Source organism: Notolabrus celidotus, chromosome 4 (assembly GCF_009762535.1).
Source record: "Notolabrus celidotus isolate fNotCel1 chromosome 4, fNotCel1.pri, whole genome shotgun sequence".
In the NCBI taxonomy this organism is placed as follows: domain Eukaryota; kingdom Metazoa; phylum Chordata; class Actinopteri; order Labriformes; family Labridae; genus Notolabrus; species Notolabrus celidotus.
Genome location: NC_048275.1, coordinates 34,615,999 through 34,639,102, shown reverse-complemented (window position 1 = coordinate 34,639,102; position 23,104 = coordinate 34,615,999). Strand labels below are relative to the sequence as shown.

General features: G+C 40.3%; 1 protein-coding gene across 1 annotated transcript in view; it reads left to right on the top strand.

Moving 5' to 3' along the window:
• Window positions 1-23,104, top strand: part of ubr2 (ubiquitin protein ligase E3 component n-recognin 2) — a 41,364-nt gene that overhangs the window by 8,920 nt on the left and 9,340 nt on the right. Inside the window, exons 6-35 of the mRNA XM_034681550.1 lie at window positions 1-65; window positions 207-269; window positions 426-546; window positions 634-747; window positions 2,845-2,927; window positions 4,215-4,313; window positions 6,969-7,132; window positions 7,531-7,630; window positions 9,939-10,067; window positions 11,030-11,213; window positions 11,298-11,359; window positions 11,479-11,589; window positions 12,685-12,750; window positions 13,266-13,382; window positions 13,463-13,526; window positions 13,663-13,787; window positions 13,982-14,034; window positions 15,242-15,344; window positions 15,471-15,519; window positions 15,688-15,842; window positions 16,795-16,897; window positions 18,003-18,112; window positions 18,463-18,546; window positions 19,463-19,644; window positions 19,954-20,162; window positions 20,248-20,341; window positions 20,520-20,681; window positions 21,105-21,193; window positions 21,393-21,453; window positions 22,870-23,018. The exon at window positions 1-65 is cut by the window's left edge and continues 74 nt beyond it. Of these exons, the coding sequence (XP_034537441.1) occupies window positions 1-65; window positions 207-269; window positions 426-546; window positions 634-747; window positions 2,845-2,927; window positions 4,215-4,313; window positions 6,969-7,132; window positions 7,531-7,630; window positions 9,939-10,067; window positions 11,030-11,213; window positions 11,298-11,359; window positions 11,479-11,589; window positions 12,685-12,750; window positions 13,266-13,382; window positions 13,463-13,526; window positions 13,663-13,787; window positions 13,982-14,034; window positions 15,242-15,344; window positions 15,471-15,519; window positions 15,688-15,842; window positions 16,795-16,897; window positions 18,003-18,112; window positions 18,463-18,546; window positions 19,463-19,644; window positions 19,954-20,162; window positions 20,248-20,341; window positions 20,520-20,681; window positions 21,105-21,193; window positions 21,393-21,453; window positions 22,870-23,018 (3,270 nt within the window). The remainder of the gene's footprint in view (window positions 66-206; window positions 270-425; window positions 547-633; window positions 748-2,844; window positions 2,928-4,214; window positions 4,314-6,968; window positions 7,133-7,530; window positions 7,631-9,938; window positions 10,068-11,029; window positions 11,214-11,297; window positions 11,360-11,478; window positions 11,590-12,684; window positions 12,751-13,265; window positions 13,383-13,462; window positions 13,527-13,662; window positions 13,788-13,981; window positions 14,035-15,241; window positions 15,345-15,470; window positions 15,520-15,687; window positions 15,843-16,794; window positions 16,898-18,002; window positions 18,113-18,462; window positions 18,547-19,462; window positions 19,645-19,953; window positions 20,163-20,247; window positions 20,342-20,519; window positions 20,682-21,104; window positions 21,194-21,392; window positions 21,454-22,869; window positions 23,019-23,104) is intronic.

Below are 23,104 nucleotides of genomic sequence, written 5' to 3'. Positions count from 1 at the left end.
TGCAGAAAGCCGTCAACTGCAGCCAGAAAGAAGCGGTCAGCTTTGCCACCACTGTGGACAGAGATGTCAGTACTCCTTCTATTTAAAAATGTCTTTCTATCTGTTAGATATCACATACGACTCATTATATGCATGTTAAACACAAGTCATGTTATCTCTTCCTGTTATTTACATGACTCTGTGTCTGTGTGTCTTTGTGTGTGCAGGGCAGAAAGTCTGTGCGATATGGAGATTTTCAGTTCTGTGAGCAGGCCAAGTCTGTCATAGTGGTGAGTCTCTGCCTCCTTATTCATTCACTAATTATCTGCTTACACTTCTGATCTCACACTCATATGAGTCTGTCCTTCTGTAAAGACTTACAAACATTTTGAGAAGTTGTACTCTGTCTCTGTGTCCCCTCTTCTCATCTGGTCTCCTACCAACAGAGGAACACCAGTCGTCAGTCAAAGCCTCTCAGGGTTCAGGTGATGCACTCATCGGTTGTTGCTCATCAGTGTTTTGCTCTGAAGGCTCTTAGCTGGTTGGGACAGGTCATCCAGTACTCAGGTATGTCTGGATTTCTCTTCCCACAATCCCTCTGTGTGTGTGTGTGCGTCAGGACTGATGGCTAAGTGTCTACCTGTTGTGTTACAGATGGTCTGAGGAGGATCCTGTGTCAGGTTGGCCTCCAGAGAGGTCCAGAAGGAGAAAATTCCTCTCTGGTTGACAAACTGATGCTCAATGACTCCAAGATGTGGAAAGGTAACAACCCTCACTGACCTTTATTTATTTGTGTTTACAAAGGTAACAATAATAACTGTATAGTAATAACTTTTATTTATGTAGCACCTTTAAAAACAAATGTTTACAAAGTGCTTTGACAAAGAAAACATCACAGAATAAACCCTTAACAGACAGAGAGGAATGCAGAAATTCTAACAGTGCAAAAACGAAATACAACACAAAAGATACAAAAGAATAAACACAAATGAAACAGAATAAAGTGATGAAACAGTGGATATTGAATCATTGTTATGGAGGTTTTTAAAACAAATAAAGAAGTAAATAAAGGCATTAAAGGACAATTAAAAATTTATAAGAAAAAGACAACTTCACATCAGAGGAAATAGAAAAGGATGGATTAAGAACATTAAAATAATACTTGAAAAATAAAACAATAAATAATCAAATCAAATTAAAATTAATTAATCAGTGTTCCCATAACGTACATTTACAGTGTTCCCCACACATGGAGGATACCTTTGGTGGGCCGCCAAGTATAGTTTAGTTTTGTCTACACAAGTGCATTTCTGGCCATTTCTTTTTTAATTCCTATGACATCGACATCCACGATCAATGACTTAGATAATCTAAATGCTCTCTGCTCCTCAAATCTGCTAACCTGCAGTACCTGAAACATGCTCTGCACGGTGATCAGTGAGAGAGAGAGAGAGAGAGAGATCCTTCAGAGTGTCCCTCCTGTTCGTACATTGATTGAAGTTCAGCATCATAAATAAGAAACTACTCAGTGTTTAAAAGTTGTGCAGCTGATGTCATGCTACTCTATCTTAGATTTGGATTGTTGAGAAGCACCACAAACTATCATTAACTGTTAAACTTTTTTAAACGCAAACTGTGTTATGTTGGCAGCTTTTCCAAATCTGTCTCTCTCTGCTGATAAATATCTTCAAAAGGTCAAACACCTGCGGACAGAAGAAATGATAGCAGGTTAGACAAGCTGTGTTTTAAGAGAGGTGTGGTGTGTGTGTGTGTGTGAGAGCTGAGCAAATCAAAGTAATTCGTGAACACGCACTATAATAAGAACAAAGCACAATTAATATGTTAACTAACCTAGAAATAGAACTAATAGATAGATAATGTGATATTAAGAGGGTGACACTATATTGTCATATCTTTAAAGGTACCAAATAGGGATGTCATTTTTAAGTGTTTTCTGTTATCGATCTTTGGAAATTTGAACGATCAATTATCGATTAATCATTTTTAAAAACGTAAACGTTTTTCATATCAAAAACAATGCCAAATGCATTTTTTCCCCTGAATCAAAATTTCTTTCACATCACAATGTATATAACTGACAGTGTTAAATAACTACGGATCATATTGAGGTGTTCAAAATGTTAAACACACTGAATATCAGCCTGTGGAGCAGGCTCATAATCTCCGGGGACAATCAGTCATAAAAGTGAAGGCTCAGACTTCTACAAGGGAACTGAACAGAAACATATTTCAGACTCTCAGTGTCCAGTTTCCTGTCTACTTGTTCTTATTGAGAAAAATAAGCATGTGAACGTGGTCAGGTGTCAGCCGGGAGAGCAACCGGGTCATAATCAGTCCGGCGGCGGAGAAAAAAAGCGCTTGTGGGGACCTGTCACTCAGCCGCAGCCCCCAGCAAAGAGTCTCCACTGTGAACAACACCTTCAGTCAGCTGATTCACATCCAAACATGCTTTAAACTTAAAACACCTCCCTGATAGCTGAACCAAATATAAGACCACATGATGTTTGTTTCACGTGATAGAAAATCAAAACAAAAAAATTGTTTGAGTAAGTTCTTAACAGTTAATTAATCAATACTCCATTACATCCCTAGTACGAAATGAAATATATTTACTATACTGTCTCAAACATGAAATATCTCACTATGATAACCTTTCTGTCTCTCTCTCTCTCTCTCTCTCTCTCTCTCTGTCTCTCTCTCTCTCTCTCTCTCTCTCTCTCTCTCTCTCTCTCTCTCTCTCTCTCTCTCCTCTCTCTCCGTCCCTTCTCCTATCTTCATTCTCGCCTCTCTCTCTCTTCATTTCATCTCTCTCCTCTCTCTCTCTCTCTCTGTCCTGTAGGATCGAGAACATCTACCACCAGTTGCTGATGAACAGCCTCCTCATGGACCTCAAGTACAAGAAGATCTTCGCCATCCAGTTTGCCAAGGTAACACATCCTATAACAACACACCTTTTATTTATTCACATCAGATCAATACACCTGAACAGTACACACCTCACATGACCACCACACTTTACCTTATGAAAAGTTCCCACATGTTTGTGTTTGTTCAGGCGAGGTTTTGTGGTCCTCGCCAGTTTTCAAAATCATCTGATCTGAACCATTTTTGATAACATTGTGGTCCATCTTGGTTTTTTAAATTTTGGAACCAGGAGCTCGTGACAATCTAAATTCTGATCATGTGTTTTGATGAGAAGCTCTGGATGGCTCCAGACATGAGACAAGTTCTCCCTGTCTCATATGAATCGGTTATTAGAGGTTAAATCTTTGGTAAATGATCCTCCCTGTGAGTATTAAGGATCCTCAGGTGTGATCAGTTTACATGTATGAAACTCTATAACCATCACACATATCAGAGTCTCTGGTTCACCTCATGGACCTGGACTTTATTCTGTCATCAGTGTTCACAAACTCCTCAGGATGATGTGAACGCATTAACAGTAAAATAAAATCATAACCCTCAGACTGATGAAAACACATTCTCAGTTACATGTCGATGTTTGAACTGATGAATCAGCAGTGTGTGTTTCTGCATGTCAGCAGTTTTGTGTTGTTTTTGCCTGACTGAGTCTCCTCAGGTGTTGAATGTGAGCGGTTTAGGTTCCTGTTTCTTAGCCTGAAATAATCAAGATTAGCCCTCAAATCCCCCTGAACAACAAGATGTGACTGAAGCAGCTCTCACACAGAAATGCTGCGAGTGACCCAGAATGATCAGAATTTTCAGTTTTTAAATCTTATTGTTACAAAGTAAATCTGAAGGACCGTAGATGATCAACAGACGAGGAAAGGAGGACAAAGTTAAGATCAGTTTCTCTTTCCAACATCCCTCTGATATTTCCCTCCTGACTTGTGAATAACTGCAGTCAGAGGTTTTTGCAGAACTCCTAAAACTTGTGGAGATGAAGATATGGGCAGACATTAAGAACCTGTGAGGCGCTGCCAGTAGTAGATTGTTTTAAGGCTTCAGAAGGATTGAATCGAACAAATAGCAGCCCATCAGCAGCGACCTCTGACCCGGAGGTGAAATGTCGTCCCCCCCTCTAGAACTACAGACGCCTCCAGACAGATTTTATGGAGGATGACCACGAGCGAGTGGTGTCAGTGACCTCTTTGTCTGTTCAGCTCTTCACCGTCCCGACCATGGTGAGTACTCTCCTCCTCTGCACCTCCACACACCTTTCTCTCTCTGCCTGTCTCTCTCTCTGCTGGTAGAATTATGAGCGCTTGCAGTGCGACTACGTGAGAGACGACCACGACCGTGAGTTCTCCATCACTGACCTGTCAGTACAAATATTCACCGTCCCGTCGCTGGTGAGTTCATTCTGACTTTCTGTTGAGGAGTAAGAGTGGGAGATGTTCATCACTGCAGCTGGACAGGTTCACCTCTTAAAGCCCTGATCACCTCTGGATGTATTCATGGATACAATCACATTTTTTCTTTCCTAATTATCATTATTATCTTTTTTTTCAAGAATAAGAAAGATTATAGTTGCAGTTCAATTTTATTTTGTATCATAAATATTTTCTTTGGGGATAAAAATGACAAAAATGAACAAATTCATCTCAAGTCAGACGAGAGCAGTGACAAAACTAATAGAAGTCATCTGAGAGAAACTAGATCTCAAAACAGCCTCTGAGGTGATTTATTAAACAACACAATTCTAATTTCAATGATTGTAAAACTGGAAACGTCTCAGACCTTTATGACTTTAAAGTGTCAACACCTGGAATGACAACATTTTTAAGAATGAGAAGTAATCAGAATCAGAAATACTTTATTTATCCCGGAGAGGGAAATTCGGGCATTACACAGCTCTTATAAACAGTATGTAAGAAAGTTAGATATTAACTGAAGAAGGAATAAAATAAGACATAATTTAAAGTGGTGGGGATATTGCTTCTTGTATTAATGAGTAACAAAATAAACTCTTCAGTGAACTGTGAGCAGCCTTATTGGTCCCTTTTATATTGATAATCACTATAAGGACACACAGTACGGTCTACCAGGTGTAAGACCCTGTTTAATGGTTTAAATCTCAGTGCTTTGATCAGCTGATGACAGCAAGATAGAGACTTGGTTTATGAAATCCTTATTTAAACATTGAACGATGATCACAGGAAGCTGCTCTTTGAGCTCACAGCACAAAACTGATCACAGGTTATAAATAATTAAAACTCTGTGTTTTTAAGTGATTTGTTAAGAAAGTCACTGTACTGAAAAAAAAGGTTCATTAGTCTACAAAACGAGCTACACATGCTGTGTGTGGTGAGCTCCTGTTTTCAAGTCTGTGTGGCGACCATACTGTTCTAGTACACGTCTGAAATGAACCCATAGTGCAGGTAATTAGGCATAATAGATTGTTATGAGAAGCAGATGCAATATAAGGATTCTCCATAGTTATTATCCTGATCCTTCTTGTTCTCCTTTAACTGTTTGAATTTTCACATGAATTTAAGATCAAACTGATTTCACAGATTTTTCAGATGAAGCTTCTAAGTGACACAAGGAGCAACAGACTGCCAATCAGCCATTTTTGGAGCAGACCCACCTGTGAATACTTTAAAAGCTGCTCCTCTTGTCACTTATTTGGCATCACAAATGTACAATAAAATATTCAGCAGTCTCTGCTGGTCTATAGTTTGATCTTGTGTTCAAGGCCTGCCTGTATATCTGTCTTCTTGACAATTCCCTCCTCGGAAAGTGTGTTTTTATTCTTGGCCTTTGAATGTATGATGTACACTACCAGTCAAAAGTTTGGAAATACCTTCTCATTCAAGGGTTTGTATTTATTGTAATGATTGTAAACACTGTAGATTAATACTGAAGACATCAAAACTATGAAAGAACATATATTGAATTATTGAATGAACAAAAGAGTGTTAAACAAAGCAGAATATGTTTTAGATTTTAGATTCTGTAAAGTAGCCCCCTTTTTCCTTCATGACAGCTTTGCACACTCTTGGTATTCTCTCAGTCTGCTTCATGAAGTGGTCTCCTGGAATGGTTTCTAATGAACATGAGCCTTGTCAAGAGTTCATTTGTAGAATGACTTGCCTTCTTAATGTGTTTGAGACCATCAGTTGTGTTGTTCAGAGGTAGGGTTAGTACACAATGGATAGCTCTCTATTTGACTACTGTTGTAATCCAGATTATGGTAAAACCAGATTATTTCATAGTCTTGATGTCTTCAGTATTAATCTACAATGTTGAAAATAATTAAAATAAATAAAAACCATTGAATGAGAAGGTGTGTCCAAACTTTTGACTGGTAGTGTAAATACACATATTAATGAGTTTTAACCAGCTGCAGCTACTTCCTTTAAAGACTGTAGGGTAATATATTCTTATTCTTTTGACCTGATTTATTTTCATGTTTTCATCACCATTTATTACCCATAGCAAATCAAAGCTTTGATTTCACTCTTTTTAAGTCCAAATTATTAAATCACCTCATGTATCTACTTATCTTTCTTCATATTATTGTGCATGCATCTTTACGATGTTCATTTAGACCCTTCAGAGTTCTTGTGGTTATTATTGTTATAATAAGAAGCTGTTATTATCATTATTATTATTATTATTATTATTATTATTATTATAGTTGTATAGTTTAGCATGTAAAGTCACTTATATTATTTTTAATTCAAAATTTAAATGACAACTTAAATGTTACCCTCACTTAGGTCTGAGTATGTATTTATAGTCTATAAAGGGCCTGAAAGTTAGCATTAAAGGCCACCATCAGAGACATTCTGTTACTTTGACATATTGAGTGCTACTTTACTTTAAGCATCTTTAAAATGTCTGTGCAGTGCTTCTACTTCTCCATTTTTGTGTGAATTCAACAGTCGTACATGTTTTCTTTTGTAGTAAATGACTCCCATCGACAGGTCACTGAAGTATGTCCTTAGTCCTCATAGTTTATTACGTTTTGTGATAATTGTCGTCACATGTGCATGTTGCAGGCCCGGATGCTGATGGTGGAGGAGAACCTAATGACGACCATCATAAGAACATTTGTGGATCACCTTCGACATAGAGACCTGCAGGGACGCTTTCAGTTTGACCGCTACACCGCCCAGCAGGCCTTTAAGTTCGGACGGGTCCAGAGCCTCATCGGAGACCTCAAGTGAGGACCAGTGCATGCATTCATATACCAGTTTATGTACCAGTTATTTTACTGTACTATACACCATTATATAATCCACTATTACACCAGGCTGGACACCAAGTTATTGTATATGCATTGTTTCTATACCAGTTTATAGAAAGGTAAATTCACCTTTACATACCAGTTTAAACACAAACTTCACCCCTTATTTTAAACATCAGTTTGTGCACCAGCTGACGAGGGATCATACAGCAGTTTCATTCTAGTGTATTTATTGGTTGAACACCAGCTCGATGTATACACTATTTATAAAAGTGGCAACATTAAGAAGCAGGTCCATCAGTCATCCTGTGTTTTCTGGCTGCGTGTTCGTTCCACCTTTGAAACCAGCTGAACAAGTCTGATTGTGTTTGCAGGTACGTCTTGATCAGTCGTCCCTCTGAGTGGAGCGATCAGCTCCGACAGAAGTTTCTAGAAGGTTTCGACGCTTTCCTGGAGCTCCTCAAGTGCATGCAGGTAACACACCAGGAGACCAACCTGACACAAACCTGGGCAGTAGGGGTGGGCAACAGGACAAGATTAGATCATGAAGGGGAACAATGGAGCCATGATCCACCAATCCAGAGAGATTTAGTATCAGCAAATCTTATCTTTTGCAGTTTAATGCTCATCCGGCCACATGTTGTTTTTGATGCACAGATCTAGCACATTGATTCAGACCAATGACTAAAGAAAAGGTGTGTCTACCATCAAGTGAATCCACTGCATTATTAAGCTGCACGGATAACTTTTTTTGTGATGAGCAGTGCATACGCTAATAGTAACAGAGCAGTGGACTCTGTGTCTTTATGTGCCAGATTACACACACAGTGCAATGCAAAGATGGTAAACTCAAAGACAGTGTCTCACTCCTCTAAAAAATCATGCAGACTAAAACAGTGATCTTTCAGAGAGATGATGGAACAACTACAGCAGATTCAGCCTGTATGGGTACTTGACTGTTTGATTATGTAGATGTTTAAGTTCAGGCTAGATAAGTTGATGATTTCTTTATCTTTTTTCAGTTAGTTGAACCACTTTCTAACTTTTGAGAATAATGGCTTTTATCAAACTTTCACAGGATTTATTTTTAATTGAGAACTTATCCAATAAAAACATATAATATATGGTCCATTGTGTTAAACTCTGTATGAAAGTATTTTTAATAAAGTTTAAATTAGTCCTACCAAAATGACACCAAGAGTAATTTGAAAATGTTCAGTCCCAATTTAGCTAAAAATGTAAGATTGGAATAAAGAAAAACAATATTACTTTTTCTTACTATTCTGTAATCTTTACACACAAACACTTAAACTTTCACACCCTTTAATTAATTTACCACCCTGTAAAAGAAAAGACATATCATTAGATGACCATCAGAATGATGCTGCTTTTAATGTCACCAGAAATGATCAGTTACACACTGAGAGCTTCCTCAAAAACAAAGTGAATAGACAGATAAACTGGCTTGATAAGCTAGCTGTTATTTCTGAAGAGCACACTTTACCAAAATGTTGTTTTTGTTGTTATTAAATCTGTTCAAAAAGGTACTTCTGGCCTAAATGAAGTATTCACCTTTTTCTTTCTTAAAGGTGACATATCATGCAAAATCGACTTTTGAAGGGTTCTCTACCTGAAATATGTGTCCCTGGCATGCCTACAAACCCCCTGAAAATGAAAAAAATCCATTCTGCCCCTGTTCTGATTTCTCCACCTTTCTGTAAATGTGTGTGAAACGAGCCGTTTCAGACTTCCGTGTTTTTGTTACGTCACAACAATATCCGGTCTGTCACGGAGTCAGAGCTCATAGCTTGTTCAGCCCATAGACTGTATAAAATAATACTGAATCCCCCCTCCGTTTTTCATTACCTGCACACGTGTGCTAACAAGGAGCTTAGGAGGTAGGCATGCTAGTTGTAGGCTGTCTTAATAAACACAAAGGTCGGTTTTACTCCCCACGTCTGCAGATTTGAAGATCTAGTGAATGATTTTTATTTTTCATGGATAAGTGCTAGCGCTAGTAAGCATAGCTACATAGCTACATGTTTGTAGCTGTGTACCAAGACACACGTCGACATACTGACAAATAAAACAACAAGAAACACTAAATCTGTGACCAATCCTTCAGAATGGTCCTGCTGCAGGCGCCTCTCCGTCAGGATCAGATTCTGGATCAGATTCAGAGGGTTGAAGTAACGTGATCTCTGAGCAGCCGTGTATATTCAGCCAACATGTAAACATTAGATCAACGTGCCGGAGAGCCGAGGCACATCCACTTCCTGAGGGGGCGTGGTCAGAGAGAAAACCGACCGTTCTGAGCAGGGCTGAAAAAGAGGGTTTTTCAGGCATTCCAAAATCTGATTTCAAAGTGTTTTTTTGAGCATAAACTTTAAAGACATGTTTTGGGGACCTCTTAGACCAATATATATTGATGAAAAAAGCGTGATATGTCACCTTTAAATAGGGAAATCATTTTAGTTTTACTGATCAGTAACTTGCAAAATATTCATAAAAATAAACATGAAAAAGTTTGATGATAAAGTCATGATAGTGAGTCTGCCATAAAAAAACCATGATAGGAAATGTTTCTATGTTGCCCACCCCTACTGGACAGGAAGAGCTGTCTCCTTCTCTAAAACCAGTCCGTCTGTCTCTACCTGAATATGTCTGTTTCTGTTCCTGCCTATATACTTGAACCTGTCTCTGTTTTTTTCTGTCTGTGTAAGAATCTATCTGCCTTTATTCACTCGGTCCTTTAACCTCTTAACCTGTCTGTCTGTTTCAGGGTATGGACCCGGTAGTGAGACAGGTGGGTCAGCACATTGAGATGGAGCCTGAGTGGGAGGCAGCATTCACTCTGCAGATGAAACTGACTCACATCATCTCCATGATCCAAGAGTGGTGCTCCACTGATGTAAGAATACGAACACAAGTACTTCTCACAGTACTAGAACAACATATTAGGTTTCACCTCTTTAATACATGATGGGGCTGTATATAACACTTCAGAGTGTGAAGAAATCAAAACTCCAAAACAACCTGATTTCAGTCACAGGGATCAGAGCTGTACTGGAGAATAATTTAACTCCTCTAAAGAAGCATCATTTTTCTGTAACTCACAAACATGCTGCTGTGGTTAAAGTATGAGCAGGTTTTAAGGGCACCAGGTTTTTTGTTTGACTCAGGTGTAAAACTGCAGCCAGCTTTGACATCCCTTGGGGTCCAAACTTTGATAACTTTGTCCTATTAGAAACAATTAACAGTGTGTAACCATGTGATAAGGACATTGTTACTTATATCTGTGTATAATCTTTGAAGTAAATGCATCGAGCAGCAGCAGAGCATCTGTCTTTCTCCTGACTTGCTTTATGTGCAGGCAAATTAAAGTGACCTGGATAACCTTAGACTCAAAGTGGAGGAATCAATCCAGAGTGCAGTGAGGCTCAGCAGGGACATAGGACAAATTTTAGAGCTCCAAATGTCTGTTGTAAAACTAACAGCAGTCGTATCATGTTTTAAATCAACTCGATTTTGTCACAAACTTTGCTGTACAGCTCCGGTATCTGGTAGTGTCAAGACAGTGGGACATATCTTAGATCCAGAAGATGACAAAAACCTGTATTATCATCCACGGAGACAGGGTGGTCCTCTAAGAGCAATGATTTCAAACATCTTTAAAATCGTTTTGATGTTTTCACTAATGCAGGTCACTGATCAATTTAAAAATGCCCAGATGAGCAGGATTATAAGTATTTGTGCACGACAAAGAATGTGCAGAAAATGACAAGAATTAAAAGGTTTAAAAGAAAGAGTATACTGTACACACATACTGTACATCTGTTTGTGTTAATCCATTTGTGTTATTCCACTTGTCAGGAGCACGTGCTGATCGAGGCCTACAAGAGGTGTCTGAGCATACTCAGTCACTGTCACAGCAGCCTCCCAGATGGCGAACAGCCAATCAGCTTGAGTCTGGCAGGTCACTGTGTGGAGACATTCAGGTACCACGTGTCTCAGGACAAAGTGTCCATACACCTGCCGGTCTGCAGGCTACTAGCAGGTAAACCCACACGCTCACAGTTAAACACACACACATCAATACACACCCACAGTAATAAAGACTAAAACCGCCCCCCTCCTGCAGGGCTCCACGTTCTTCTCAGCAGGACAGAAGTGGCCTCACGTTCCCCTGAACGGCTCCCTCTGGTCAGTCTCCGCTCCGCTGCCTGTCTGCACATCTGTCACAAATAATCTGAACCAGATCAATACACCTGTCTGTAATCTGTGTTAATGTGTCTTTAATGTGTGTTAATGTGTGTCCTCAGGGTGAACTCAGCCCGCCCCTCCTGATCGAACTCCCTCTCCGGTGCCTGGTGCTTTGTGCCCAGGTGCATGCTGGGATGTGGAGGAGGAACGGGTTTTCTTTGATCAACCAGGTAATTTGATGCCTCATAACCAGTACTGAGGTGACCAACTGAGAAGGTTTTTTAGTTAGGAGCAGGCTTCAAGTATTTCTCACCCAGCTGTGACAAAAAAAAGACGTGAAGATAACGATAACAAAGAAAGGAAAATAATTCAAGGATTAAAGACAGATCAAAGGGTGGTTATACATTTTTAATATGAAGGATGACTTTAAAATAAATTTGAGCTCCTGTTCTGCCTGCATGGTTGAAAAGTTGCTGGTTTGAATTAATTTTTTTCTCTAATTAAAGTTAATGTAGCATTCATTCAATAAAGTTTTGTTTCTTTAAATAAAATACTTTAAAATGTTTTAGTTGATAAAAAAATATATATAATTGGTGGAAATGAAGTTATATAAATTATCACTCCACCTGAACATATACACACATAGACTGTACCTGTGTGGGCTGCCCAAGGATAATTTGTGGTCATCACGTTTATTTTAATAATATCCAATCCACTCTGAAAATTGAAAAAAACAATTAAGTCTACCAAAGTGCTGCACAGTGTAGTAAAATAATTGAAAACTCATAGGACATAAAACACTGTGAGAAATAATAAATAACAATAATAAATGTAATAATAATCATTAAAAACACAGAAAACACTTCAAAATACTTAAATAAGTAAATAAATAATAAGAAAGGGAATAATAGTAATTATTAGACACTTTAAAAATAAAGAAATAATCTGTAGTAATAATAATAATAATAGTAATAGTAAAAACATGAAAAACACTTAAACATTAATAAATAAATAAATAATAATAGTAATAATTAAAACACATAAGACACTTTAGGAATAATATTAGTAAAGAAATCAAAGAACAGACATTCAGAGACTTGATTTAAAAATATATAATTGGTTTAAATTAAGTTATGTGAGTGAAATACTCAGAGGGTTTAAGCAGTGTTACTCAGAGTTATTTAACTGTGATGGAAGTTATGTGTAAAGTTAAGTTACTCTCAAAGGAAAGTTCTCTAGCTTCAGTTGCATTAACAGTAAAAAGATGTGAAAGTGTGAATAAGTTTTGATGGTTGATCTAACTCCACATATTCTGCTCTTTTTAGATTTATTACTATCACAACGTGAAGTGCAGAGTGGAGATGTTTGACAAAGACGTCATCATGCTGCAGGTAAAGACTCACTCCTCTGTGAGAGTCTACTCACTCTGCTAACACGGCATGACAGAGCCTGACCCTGCTGACTCAGCCTGACTCCTCTGATACAGCCGGACTCTGCTGACTGAACTTATTCACTGACAGAGCCGGACAGAGCTGACTCAGCCTGACTCTGCCTGACTCTGCCCACCGTACTGACATAGTTTTACTCCCTTACACAGTTTGACTCTGTTGACCCCACCAGCCTGACCTGACTTTACTCACTTTACACACACATCCTTACTCTATGAAGTCATTCCACTGATGCTGCTGACAGATTCTGCCTCTGCTCAGTCTACCTGCTCATATCACAGATCATATTGAAGTGTAGCAGCTGTTTTATCTGTCTGAGTGACAGCAAAGCATTTATGAAGGACACAACTTTCAACTTGACAAACACTGAGGTGTATTTGTATAAATTCCCCTGGCTCCACCTGTTCTGTGACACCTCATAGGTTTTAAATCTAATATGTGTGTGTGTTTCCCTGCAGGCGGGAGCATCCATGATGGATCCAAACCACTTCCTGATGATCGTTCTGAGTCGATTTGAACTCTTTCACATTTTCAGCTCTGCAGACTGCAGGAAGAGATACAGGGAGGCGAACAAGGTAGTTATTGATTCTACTGACACTCCACTGATACTCTCTAACTCTCTACTTTACTTACATCTGCTGTCTGTGTTTGACAGGATGTGGTCCAGCAGAATAACACTCTTATCGAGGAGATGCTCCACCTCATCATCATGGTCGTCTGTGAGTCTCTGCTGTTTCTACTTCACTAAAAGAAAAGTTTAACATTTTCACGAGGAACTGAGAAATGTGGCAAGATGCTCAACAGCAGAGTTAACCATGTACCTGGTGTGTGTGTGTGTGTGTGTTTGTGGTGAAGGTGAGCGGTACGTGCAGGGTGTCGGCCAGGTGGAGCCCTTTGATGAGGTCAGGAGAGAAATCATCCACCAGCTGTCAATCAGACCGATGGCTCACAGTGAGCTGGTGAAGGCTTTACCTGAGAATGTAAGACTCTCACCTGCTGTCTGTGTTTTGGTCTGCCTGTGAACCTGTCTGTCTACATGTTTACATGCCTGTGTGTGTGTGGCTGCGAACCTGTCTGTCTGCATACCTCCCTACCTGTCAGTGTGTCCGTCTATGCATCTATCTACCAGCTGTCCTCTTCCTGCGTCTTGATCTGTGACTGTTTTTATTTTCAGGGGAACAAGGAGACTGGTCTAGAGAAGGTCATCGACTCCGTGGCTTCATTCAAGTTAGTCTACTTTCTTCAGCACTCTCTTATTCAGCTGCATATTCACCTCAACCACCACCTGTCTGCTTCATCAAGTATCCTCATGAACAACTACCAGTCCACCTCAAACATCCCTCCACCTGAACTATTTTTAGACCTGTCAGTCTTAAAAGACACATCACCAACCACCTTAAATAAGCCCTAACAGCCACCAGTCACACATCCACAGGTGCTTCCCATACATAGACTGTACCTGTGTGACCTTTGTGGTCACCACATTTGTTTTCTGACCATTTGGGCATTTAAAAATTAGTACACATCCAATCCTGTTTATTTATATATAAATTAAAATAGATAAATAAAGTCTACCAAAGTGCTGCACAGTGAAGTAAAATAGGTTAAAACCCACAGAACATAAATCACTGTTAAAATTCTAAATAATAATAATAATGATAATAAGAGAAACACGTAAGACATTTTAAAAGGTAATTTAAAAAACCTGTAAAAATAAATAATAATAATAATATCAATAATAAAAACACTTAAGTCACTTTAAAAAATACATAAATAAGAATAAGAAGAATAAAACAAAACATTTTAAAAAGTAATTTAAACACTGTTATAAATGAAAATATAATAATGATAGTAATAATACAAACACATAAGTCACTTTAAAAATAAATAACTAAATATGTAATAATAATAATAATAATTATGATAATAAAAACACTTAAAAATAAATAAATAAACAATAAAAACATATAAGACACTCATAGTTGGACGTCTGTCATTAAATATATCTCTTCTTCTGTTGGTGTTTTCAAAGTTTTGTGCAGCTGGTTGCTGTCGATCTTATTCTGCAGTCTCAGTCCTGGATTATTGCGATCAGAGTTTACTGTAGACGTCTTTTCATCAGCCTGTTGGACGGTAATAATACAGAATACCAGCCGTTTAGAAAAGCTGTCACACATGAGCTCTGAAAGCCATACATGCCCAATAACCTACATTCACCAGCAATAAAACACAACATGTGTTTATAGGTAACCAGGGTCCGTGTAATCTCCAGTTGAGATTACACAGAGATTACCTGTCAGGGGAAGTAAAGTGTGTTTAAGGTGAACTTAACTGAATGTATCTATATTAACAGCATATTTACTGTAAAGCCAGGAGTGTTATCGTGATGTCTGAGGTACTGACTCTTATGCTGTGTATTTTTATTTGTCCACAGGAAGCCCGGTGTGACGGGTAGAGGTCTGTACGAGCTGAGACCTGAATGGAACAAACACTTCAACCTGTACTTCCATCACTACAGCAGAGCCGACCAGTCCAAGGTACACGTCATTACTGAACAGGTTGTTGATGGAGGGGTTTTGGTCTGGGTCTATCAGGTTTGATCAGGGTTTCAACAAGGTCTGTGATCCCTCTGCCATGGTAACAATGTGTGGTGTGTGTTTCAGGCTGAGGAGGCTCAGAGGAAGCAGAGGAGACAGAGCGGAGAGGACACAGGTGAATACACCTCACCACTGTTTCCTGTCTGTGTGATTGATGACGGACTGAGTACACCTCAAATCGCCAAAAGGCAGTCTCCTTATGTTGAATGTGTGTGTGTTTTATGTTGTGTGATTATTAATATACATCATTATTAATAACATGTATCATCTGTGTGTGGATCAGCCCTGCCCCCCCCTCTCCCTCCCTCTCTCTGTCCTCTGTTTGGCAGCCTGGTGAACTTGCTGCAGTGTGACGTGCTGCTGGCTGTAGAGGGCGCCGTGCTGCAGTGGGCTGTGGAGCCCAGCGGGGGATGCTGGACGGAGTCCATGCTGCAGCGGGTGAGACTTGTACACAAACCACCGCTAGCTAGATGGTCCATCAGACAGCCTGTCTCACACTGACACATACAGACTGTCTGTACTCGGCTGGTTCTGGTTCAGTTGTGATCTCTGGTCATCCAATTGAAAGTTAAGACGTTAAAGAGCTCATAATGGAGTCAGCAGCAGCAGCAGTTTACAGTAGCTTCTGTAACATGGACTGCTGTTAGCTGTAAGTGTGTCCCAAACAGACTCATGGTGAAATCGTTTTTTGTCCTTTCAAACTCTTAAAACAGGAAACACTGAGGTCAGTCTGAAGCAGGATTTAACTTTAAAAGAAGGATTCATAAACTTTAAAAACGTCACTCTCAATCACACTTTTCCATGTTACTCTAAAAAAACATGCTATTCTGAAGTAAGATGAATAATAAATAATAATAATACATTTTATTTCAAGCGCCTTTCCAAGCGCTCAAGGACACTTTACAGAGAGGATAAAACACAATAAAAACAACACAATAAAATAAATAAAAACAACAAGCAAAGTAACACCAAGTTAAAATGAGGCAGTGAAGTTAAACAGAGAATGCAGATTTGAACAGATGGGTTTTGAGTTTTGATTTGAATACGGGAAGTGAATCAGTGTTTCGGATGTCTGGTGGGAGTGAGTTCCAGAGTTGGGGAGCAGAGCGACTGAAAGCTCTGCTCCCCATGGTGCTGAGACGGGCAGGGGCACAGAGAGGTGGAGGGAAGAGGAAGACCTGAGGGAGCGAGAGGGGGTGGCAATGTGGAGGAGAATGAACTCTTTAACATATCACCACTGAGCTAAGTCTGATTCTCATTCTTACCATGTCCAGTTTGACCCTCGCAGGCTGCTGTAGTGACCTCGTAGGAACACAACATGCAGGCAGCTGGTGCATAAAGATGGTTTTAAAAAAGATCTCTTTCTTTGTACTACGTGTTCTGTGCACAGGTGCTTCATCTGGTGGGCATGGCTTTACTGGAAGAGCAGCAGCAGCTGGAAAACAGCAGCGGAGAGGATGACATCACCTTCAACTACACCTGCAAGATCACACGTCAGTACACAGATGACAGCAAAACGTATCCACTTTAATAATAACACATACACTACCAGTCAAAAGTTTGGACACACCTTCTCATTCAATGTTTTTTGTTTATTTTAACTATTTTCAACATTGTAGATTAATACTGAAGACATCAAAACTATGAAATAATCTGGTTTTACCATAATCTGGATTACAACAGTAGTCAAATAGGGATATCCATTGTGTACTAACCCTACCTCTGAACAACACAACTGATGGTCTCAAACACATTAAGAAGGCAAGTCATTCTACAAATGAACTCTTGACAAGGCTCATGTTCATTAGAAACCATTCCAGGAGACCACTTCATGAAGCAGACTGAGAGAATACCAAGAGTGTGCAAAGCTGTCATGAAGGAAAAAGGGGGCTACTTTTCAAAACATATTCTGCTTTGTTTAACACTTTTTGGTTCATTCAATAATTCCATATATGTTCTTTTATAGTTTTGATGTCTTCAGTATTAATCTACAGTGTTTACAATCATTACAATAAATACAAACCCTTGAATGAGAAGGTGTTTACAAACTTTTGACTGGCAGTGTGAATGAAACAAAACAAGGATTTCTGTTCTCAGCATGTTGTGCCATTTGTGTGATGTTTGCTTGAAAATAATTCTCCTAAAGGAGGATGTGTGAAGATACAGATTTACATGGTGGATGGTTACGGTCTCTTTGAGTTGAAAAAATGAGACATCTTATAAGTCTGGAAAGGTGTGTGCTAAACGTCAAACCTCTGAGACCTGTTTTGTAGATTACTACAAAATAAACCGCCTTTTCCCCTTAGCGACTTCCTCTGTGAGGGTGTGTAGTTATTCTGTTGCTGTTTTTAGACTGCCACCTATTAAAACTGTTGAAGAAACTCAGAGTTCAATCAAGACAGGAGGGGGGAGGATTTACAGATATTATAAAGTGAATAAATTGATTCTTTATCTGTCTAAAGGCACGCAATGTCACAAATCAGCAGCTCAAATGCTCTCCATAAATCAGATTTACTGACTTAAAGAAATATCTGCAAGATCTGAAGGATAGCTTTCAAGTTGGAGTTTTTCAGGTCTAATTTGTGTTTGTGTGTTCAGGTCCAGGTGAAGCTCCAAGTACGTCTGGAAGTGTCTTAGCCTTGTTGGAGAGTCTACAGAATGCTCCTCACCTGGAAGTCCACAAAGATATGATCACCTGGATCCTCAAGGTAAACACTTATAAAGTATAATCCTACAGGATTAATTCAGACAAATCATGTTCTTCAACCAGGAATACTTTTCTTTACATACACATGATTCTGTTTTATCAATACTGTTAAAGTGAATGTTGAACTGTTAGCATCAGATAACATCAGTACTGCTAGGTGAACAGGTCACTCAGGTGTATCTAACAGACATGTCTCTCAGTGTGTCCCACAGAGCTCCTTCCTCAGCCTGTTTTTGTTCTCAGTGACATGAAGGAAAAGTTTAGGATGGATCTCTGTGACTCTGGGTCAGACGTTCTCTTTCTGTCATCTGAACTCGTCTTGTGTTGATGTGGATTCATTTGTGTTGGCAGATGGTGGCAAACATCAAAACTATCCGGGAACGGACGTCAACCACCTCCACCGTCACCGTCTGCCAAGGACAAGGCCTGGAGGAGGTGCGACGCACAAACTCTTCACTAACATTAAAGTTAAATCAGAATGAAATTAAAAAGACGTTTAAGGTCCTATAGCAGGGACCAGGGTCTAAATTTAGTCCCGGCCGAGTTTATCTCCTTGAAAAGTCTCTGCTCAGGGGGTAGTACTTTCCCAAGGTCCAGGAACGCGGGGCCTGCAATGCTGAACGTTTCTCATTGGTAGACTAACCGCAGTGTTTTGATATCTCCATCCGTCCACAATAACATCACACACAACCTGCGTTTTTTTAACTCCTGAACACTGCTCTTCTCTGAGCCTGATAATGTGAATGCGTCTCTGTCAGCTCCCGGTGTTACAGTTTGAAGAGTGACCCAGTAAAGATTATTAAGATTTCAAAATACCCTCATCAGAAGTTAAAGATCATCTAAAGATGTTTATGAGGGATGCCAGTTAACAGGGTCGCTCTTTAAACCAAAACACCGGTCGATCTCTGCTATGGACCTAAAAGTTCTTGATACTTCTGGTTAAAAAGTACCTTTAGTTTTTCTTGTTCTCTTCACCAACTCAGCATTCAGTTTGGATGGTCTCTTCTTTCTCCCTGCTTCATTGATTTGTTCAGCATTAAGGCACCTTCCTCAAATGAACTTAAACAGCTTTAAGTAAGGGTTAATGAATAGTGAGCGGGTCGTTACGTGAAATAGAATCCCAGCAGGGTGAGACAAGACCCTGACGTGAAGCAATTGACCTTTAGTGTAACTTCTGAAGTTTATTGCTTTAATCTGTGTTGTGTTTTATCATACTTCTCTTGGTTTTGTTCTCATTTTTAACACATTTTGGGACACTTTTTGACTGTACTTTGTGAAAGCGCTGTATCATTTAACTGTTACTAAGATGTGATTGGTTGTTGATTAAATATGTTGGGTTATCTCACTGCAGACGGTTCGAGACAAAGACAAGGCTGAGAGGAAGAGGAAGGCAGAGATGGCTCGGCTCAGGAGGGAGAAGATCATGGCTCAGATGTCTGAAATGCAAAAACACTTCATCAACGAGAACAAAGAACTTTTCCAGCAGAGTCTAGAGGAGCTGGAGGCTTCAACGTCTGCTGCTGCAGAGAACAGGTACCAGTGAGATCCAGATCTATCAGCCCTCATCTTCCTCACAGGCCTTTATTATAACATGTCTGCAGATAGAGTCCTCTCTGATGCTTCTGTTAATTCACAATCACGCTACATCTTTTGACTGTGAGCTAAAGTCGATCACAAATTCCTGCCAGCCTTCATTATCTCAGTGAAGAGCTGCAGCAGAGTGTGATCAGGAGGAACCAGAGTGTAGTGATTCATGGAAATGCAGTTAAGATCTTTGTACACACAGACGAAGGCAGGCTGCTGTTGAAGGGTCAAAAGTCTCTTCTCTCCCTCTCCCCCTAGTCCTCCCAGTCTGGAGCAGTCATGTCTCTCTGAAGTGTGTGTCGGTCCCAGGAGGATAAGCGGAGCAGAGCGGCGTCAGCTAGTCACCTGCATATTATGTCAGGAGGAGCAGGAGGTCAAAGGTCATCGTAAAGCCATGGTTCTAGCAGCTTTTGTCCAGAGGTCTACAGTTTTGTCCAAAAACCGTCAGCGCAGCTTGCCTGACCCAGGTGGGTGCAGCTTTACTCTAAATTATCATTAAAACAATCACTGTGAATCACTGTTGACTGACAGATGGACAAATGTGTGTTGCAGAAAGTCACGAGCCTCTGTTCATGCACCCTGACTTGTCTCTGGGGATTCACACGGCCAGCTGTGGACACATCATGCACGCCACCTGCTGGCAGAGGTGAGACACTGCAGCTGGACTCACACAGTCAAACAAATAATCCTTTCAAACACCAAAAACCCGCCCTCTAAGATCGATGTGGTTGATTTGAAAGTGTTCAACACACTAGTGGATGCAAACTACCTGATGTGTCATTGTAGCACCTGCTCCATGTGACTGTTCCCCCACCTGTGTTCAGGTACTTTGAGGCGGTGCAGCTGAAGGAGCAGAGACGTCAGCAGCGCCTCAGAGGACACACCAGCTACGACGTGGAGAACGGAGAGTTCCTGTGTCCGCTGTGCGAGTGTCTGAGCAACACTGTGATCCCTCTGCTCCCACACACACACTCACCTCACTCCAGGTACACACACACACACACACACACACACACCTCAGGTATACCCAAACACACAAGTTCACATGCTTACCCGACCATAGGTACAGTTGTGCTCATAAGTTTACATACCCTGGCAGCATGTATGGTTTCTTGGGTAGTTTCTGTTGTCTTTTTGGTATAAAAAGAGTAAACACAATTGTTTGATAAAAAATTTGCTTCACCCAACCACTAACCATGAGTGAAAAAATAGTTTTTATCATTCATATTCTCTGAAAAATGGCCAAAAAAATCACCGATTCTGCCAGGGTATGTAAACTTATGAGCACAACTGTATATGCATTCACCTGACTCAAGCACGCCTGGTCACAAGCTCACACAAACCTGACCACACTTGCGCATACACACTTCAAAACTAAGGTGAAGCGCTCTCTCTGCTTTTCTTCTCAGTGTGGAACATCCCAGTCTGGAGGCGTGGCTTAAAACAACCAATCAGCAGATAGCAGCACTACACTCCGCTCACAGGAAGCAGTCTGACGGTCAGTCTTATAAAAAGAACGGTCACATAATGTGTGTTTCTGCTATAGTTAACATGTTTGGAAACAAGGACAGGATTAGAAAGTGATGGTCTGTGTATGTAAAGTGTCTCTTGTTGTATGATGTGTAGCAGATGCTGTTTAGATGAAACCAGAGCAAAGCTGAGACAGTAAGTTATATAAACAGACGTGTGTGTTTCAGATGTAGCAGAGGAGGCAGAGCCGGCTGTTCCTGAAGGATTCAGAGTCGACTTCACTCCACAGTGAGTCATCAGCATTTGTGTTTCTCCTGATCTGTGTGCAGTATCAGACTGTAAGCTCCTGTGTATGTGATCATTGTTTCTTTATGGTGGCACCTCTGCTGAGAAGCAGCAGCTACAGGTGTGTTTTTGGAAATTACAAGTAAACACCAAAAGATACATTTCGACAAAGAGTTCCGGGGTCTTTTAGCCCCCAGAACTACTTTACCCGGAACTGAAAGGTTCTGTCCCCCCATTGTTGTCTGCATTTTGACCCGTGCTGAAGTTCCGGGTAGATTGTGCAAATCAGGCCAGTGACTATGGAGGGGTTATTGCACTACACCACCAGACCAGTAGAGGGCAGTAAAACAAAGACGAATGCCATTCATCACAGGTGACACCATAGAAGCAGATGGACAGGCAGGTATCATTATGAGCAACACAACAGTTAGCCTGTTAGCATGAAGAGACTCAGCTGGCGCTGTTTTAGATGGTGCTATATTTCATCACAGATGGATTCACTGAATCAACACGTGAGAGGAGATAACTTGAGTAGTAAAGACGTTTCAACACGGCTTTAAAATCCTTTTGAACTCAAAAAGCCGTGGCAGAGATCGGCCGGTGTTTCAGTTTAAACAGCAACCCTGTTAACTTGAGACTTTCAGCCGGATGCATCCCTCATAAACGTCTTTAGACATTCATTAATGATGATGAGGATATTTTGAAATCTTAATAAAAACTAAACTAGTTTACATTCCCAGGAACTCCCTCTGTGTTTCAACAGCTGTGTAAACTCCACAAACACTGACACGTTCAGCTGAAGGTCTCCAGTTTACAGGGTCTCTTTTAAAACTGTAACACCGGGAGAGACATATTCACGGGGGTCTGAGAGAAGACTACTGTTACAAGCTGCTAAATCAAGAGAATCACAGCTTCTTCTTTTGAAAAGTACACACACATACAAAAAAGATAGAACAAATAAAAACTAATGAAAGAAAGAGAAATCAAGTGAATCACAGATGTGTGTGATGTTATTGTGGACGGAGGGCGGAATAAAAACACTGCGGGTAATCTACCAATCAGACACGTTCAGCATTGCAGGCCCTGCCCCCCGAAAGACCCGGGACCTTTGAAAAGTACAACCCCCCCCAAGCAGGGGCTTTTTAGGGGGGAGATTAACTACCCCTGAACTAAATTTAGACCCTGGGTCCTCCATTCGAAACGCAAGTAGCTCAGGGGTAAAGTTCCTGCGGTCCAAAAACGCTTAAAGAGATGCCAGTGACTGTCAAATAGTATTGAGGCTTGAAATGCCCTCCACTAGTCATCTTGTCTTACTAACACTTTCACTCTGAACAGTTCTGTAACAGTATGTGTAAACCACAGCACACCTGTGACTACACACCTGAGTAATGTCAGCATTGATGTCCCCGTCTCCCACAGGAACCCCTTCTCCAGCAGCATCAATGAAATGATCACCACGTTCAGCATGTCCACCTACAAAGTGGGGCTGAAGGTGAACCCTAATGAGCAGGACCAGAGAGTCCCAGTGTTGATCTGGTCCACCTGCGCCTACACCATCCAGAGTATAGGTATGTACACACACACACACACACACACACACACACACACACACACACACACACACACACACACACATAATAACACAAGGTAACAC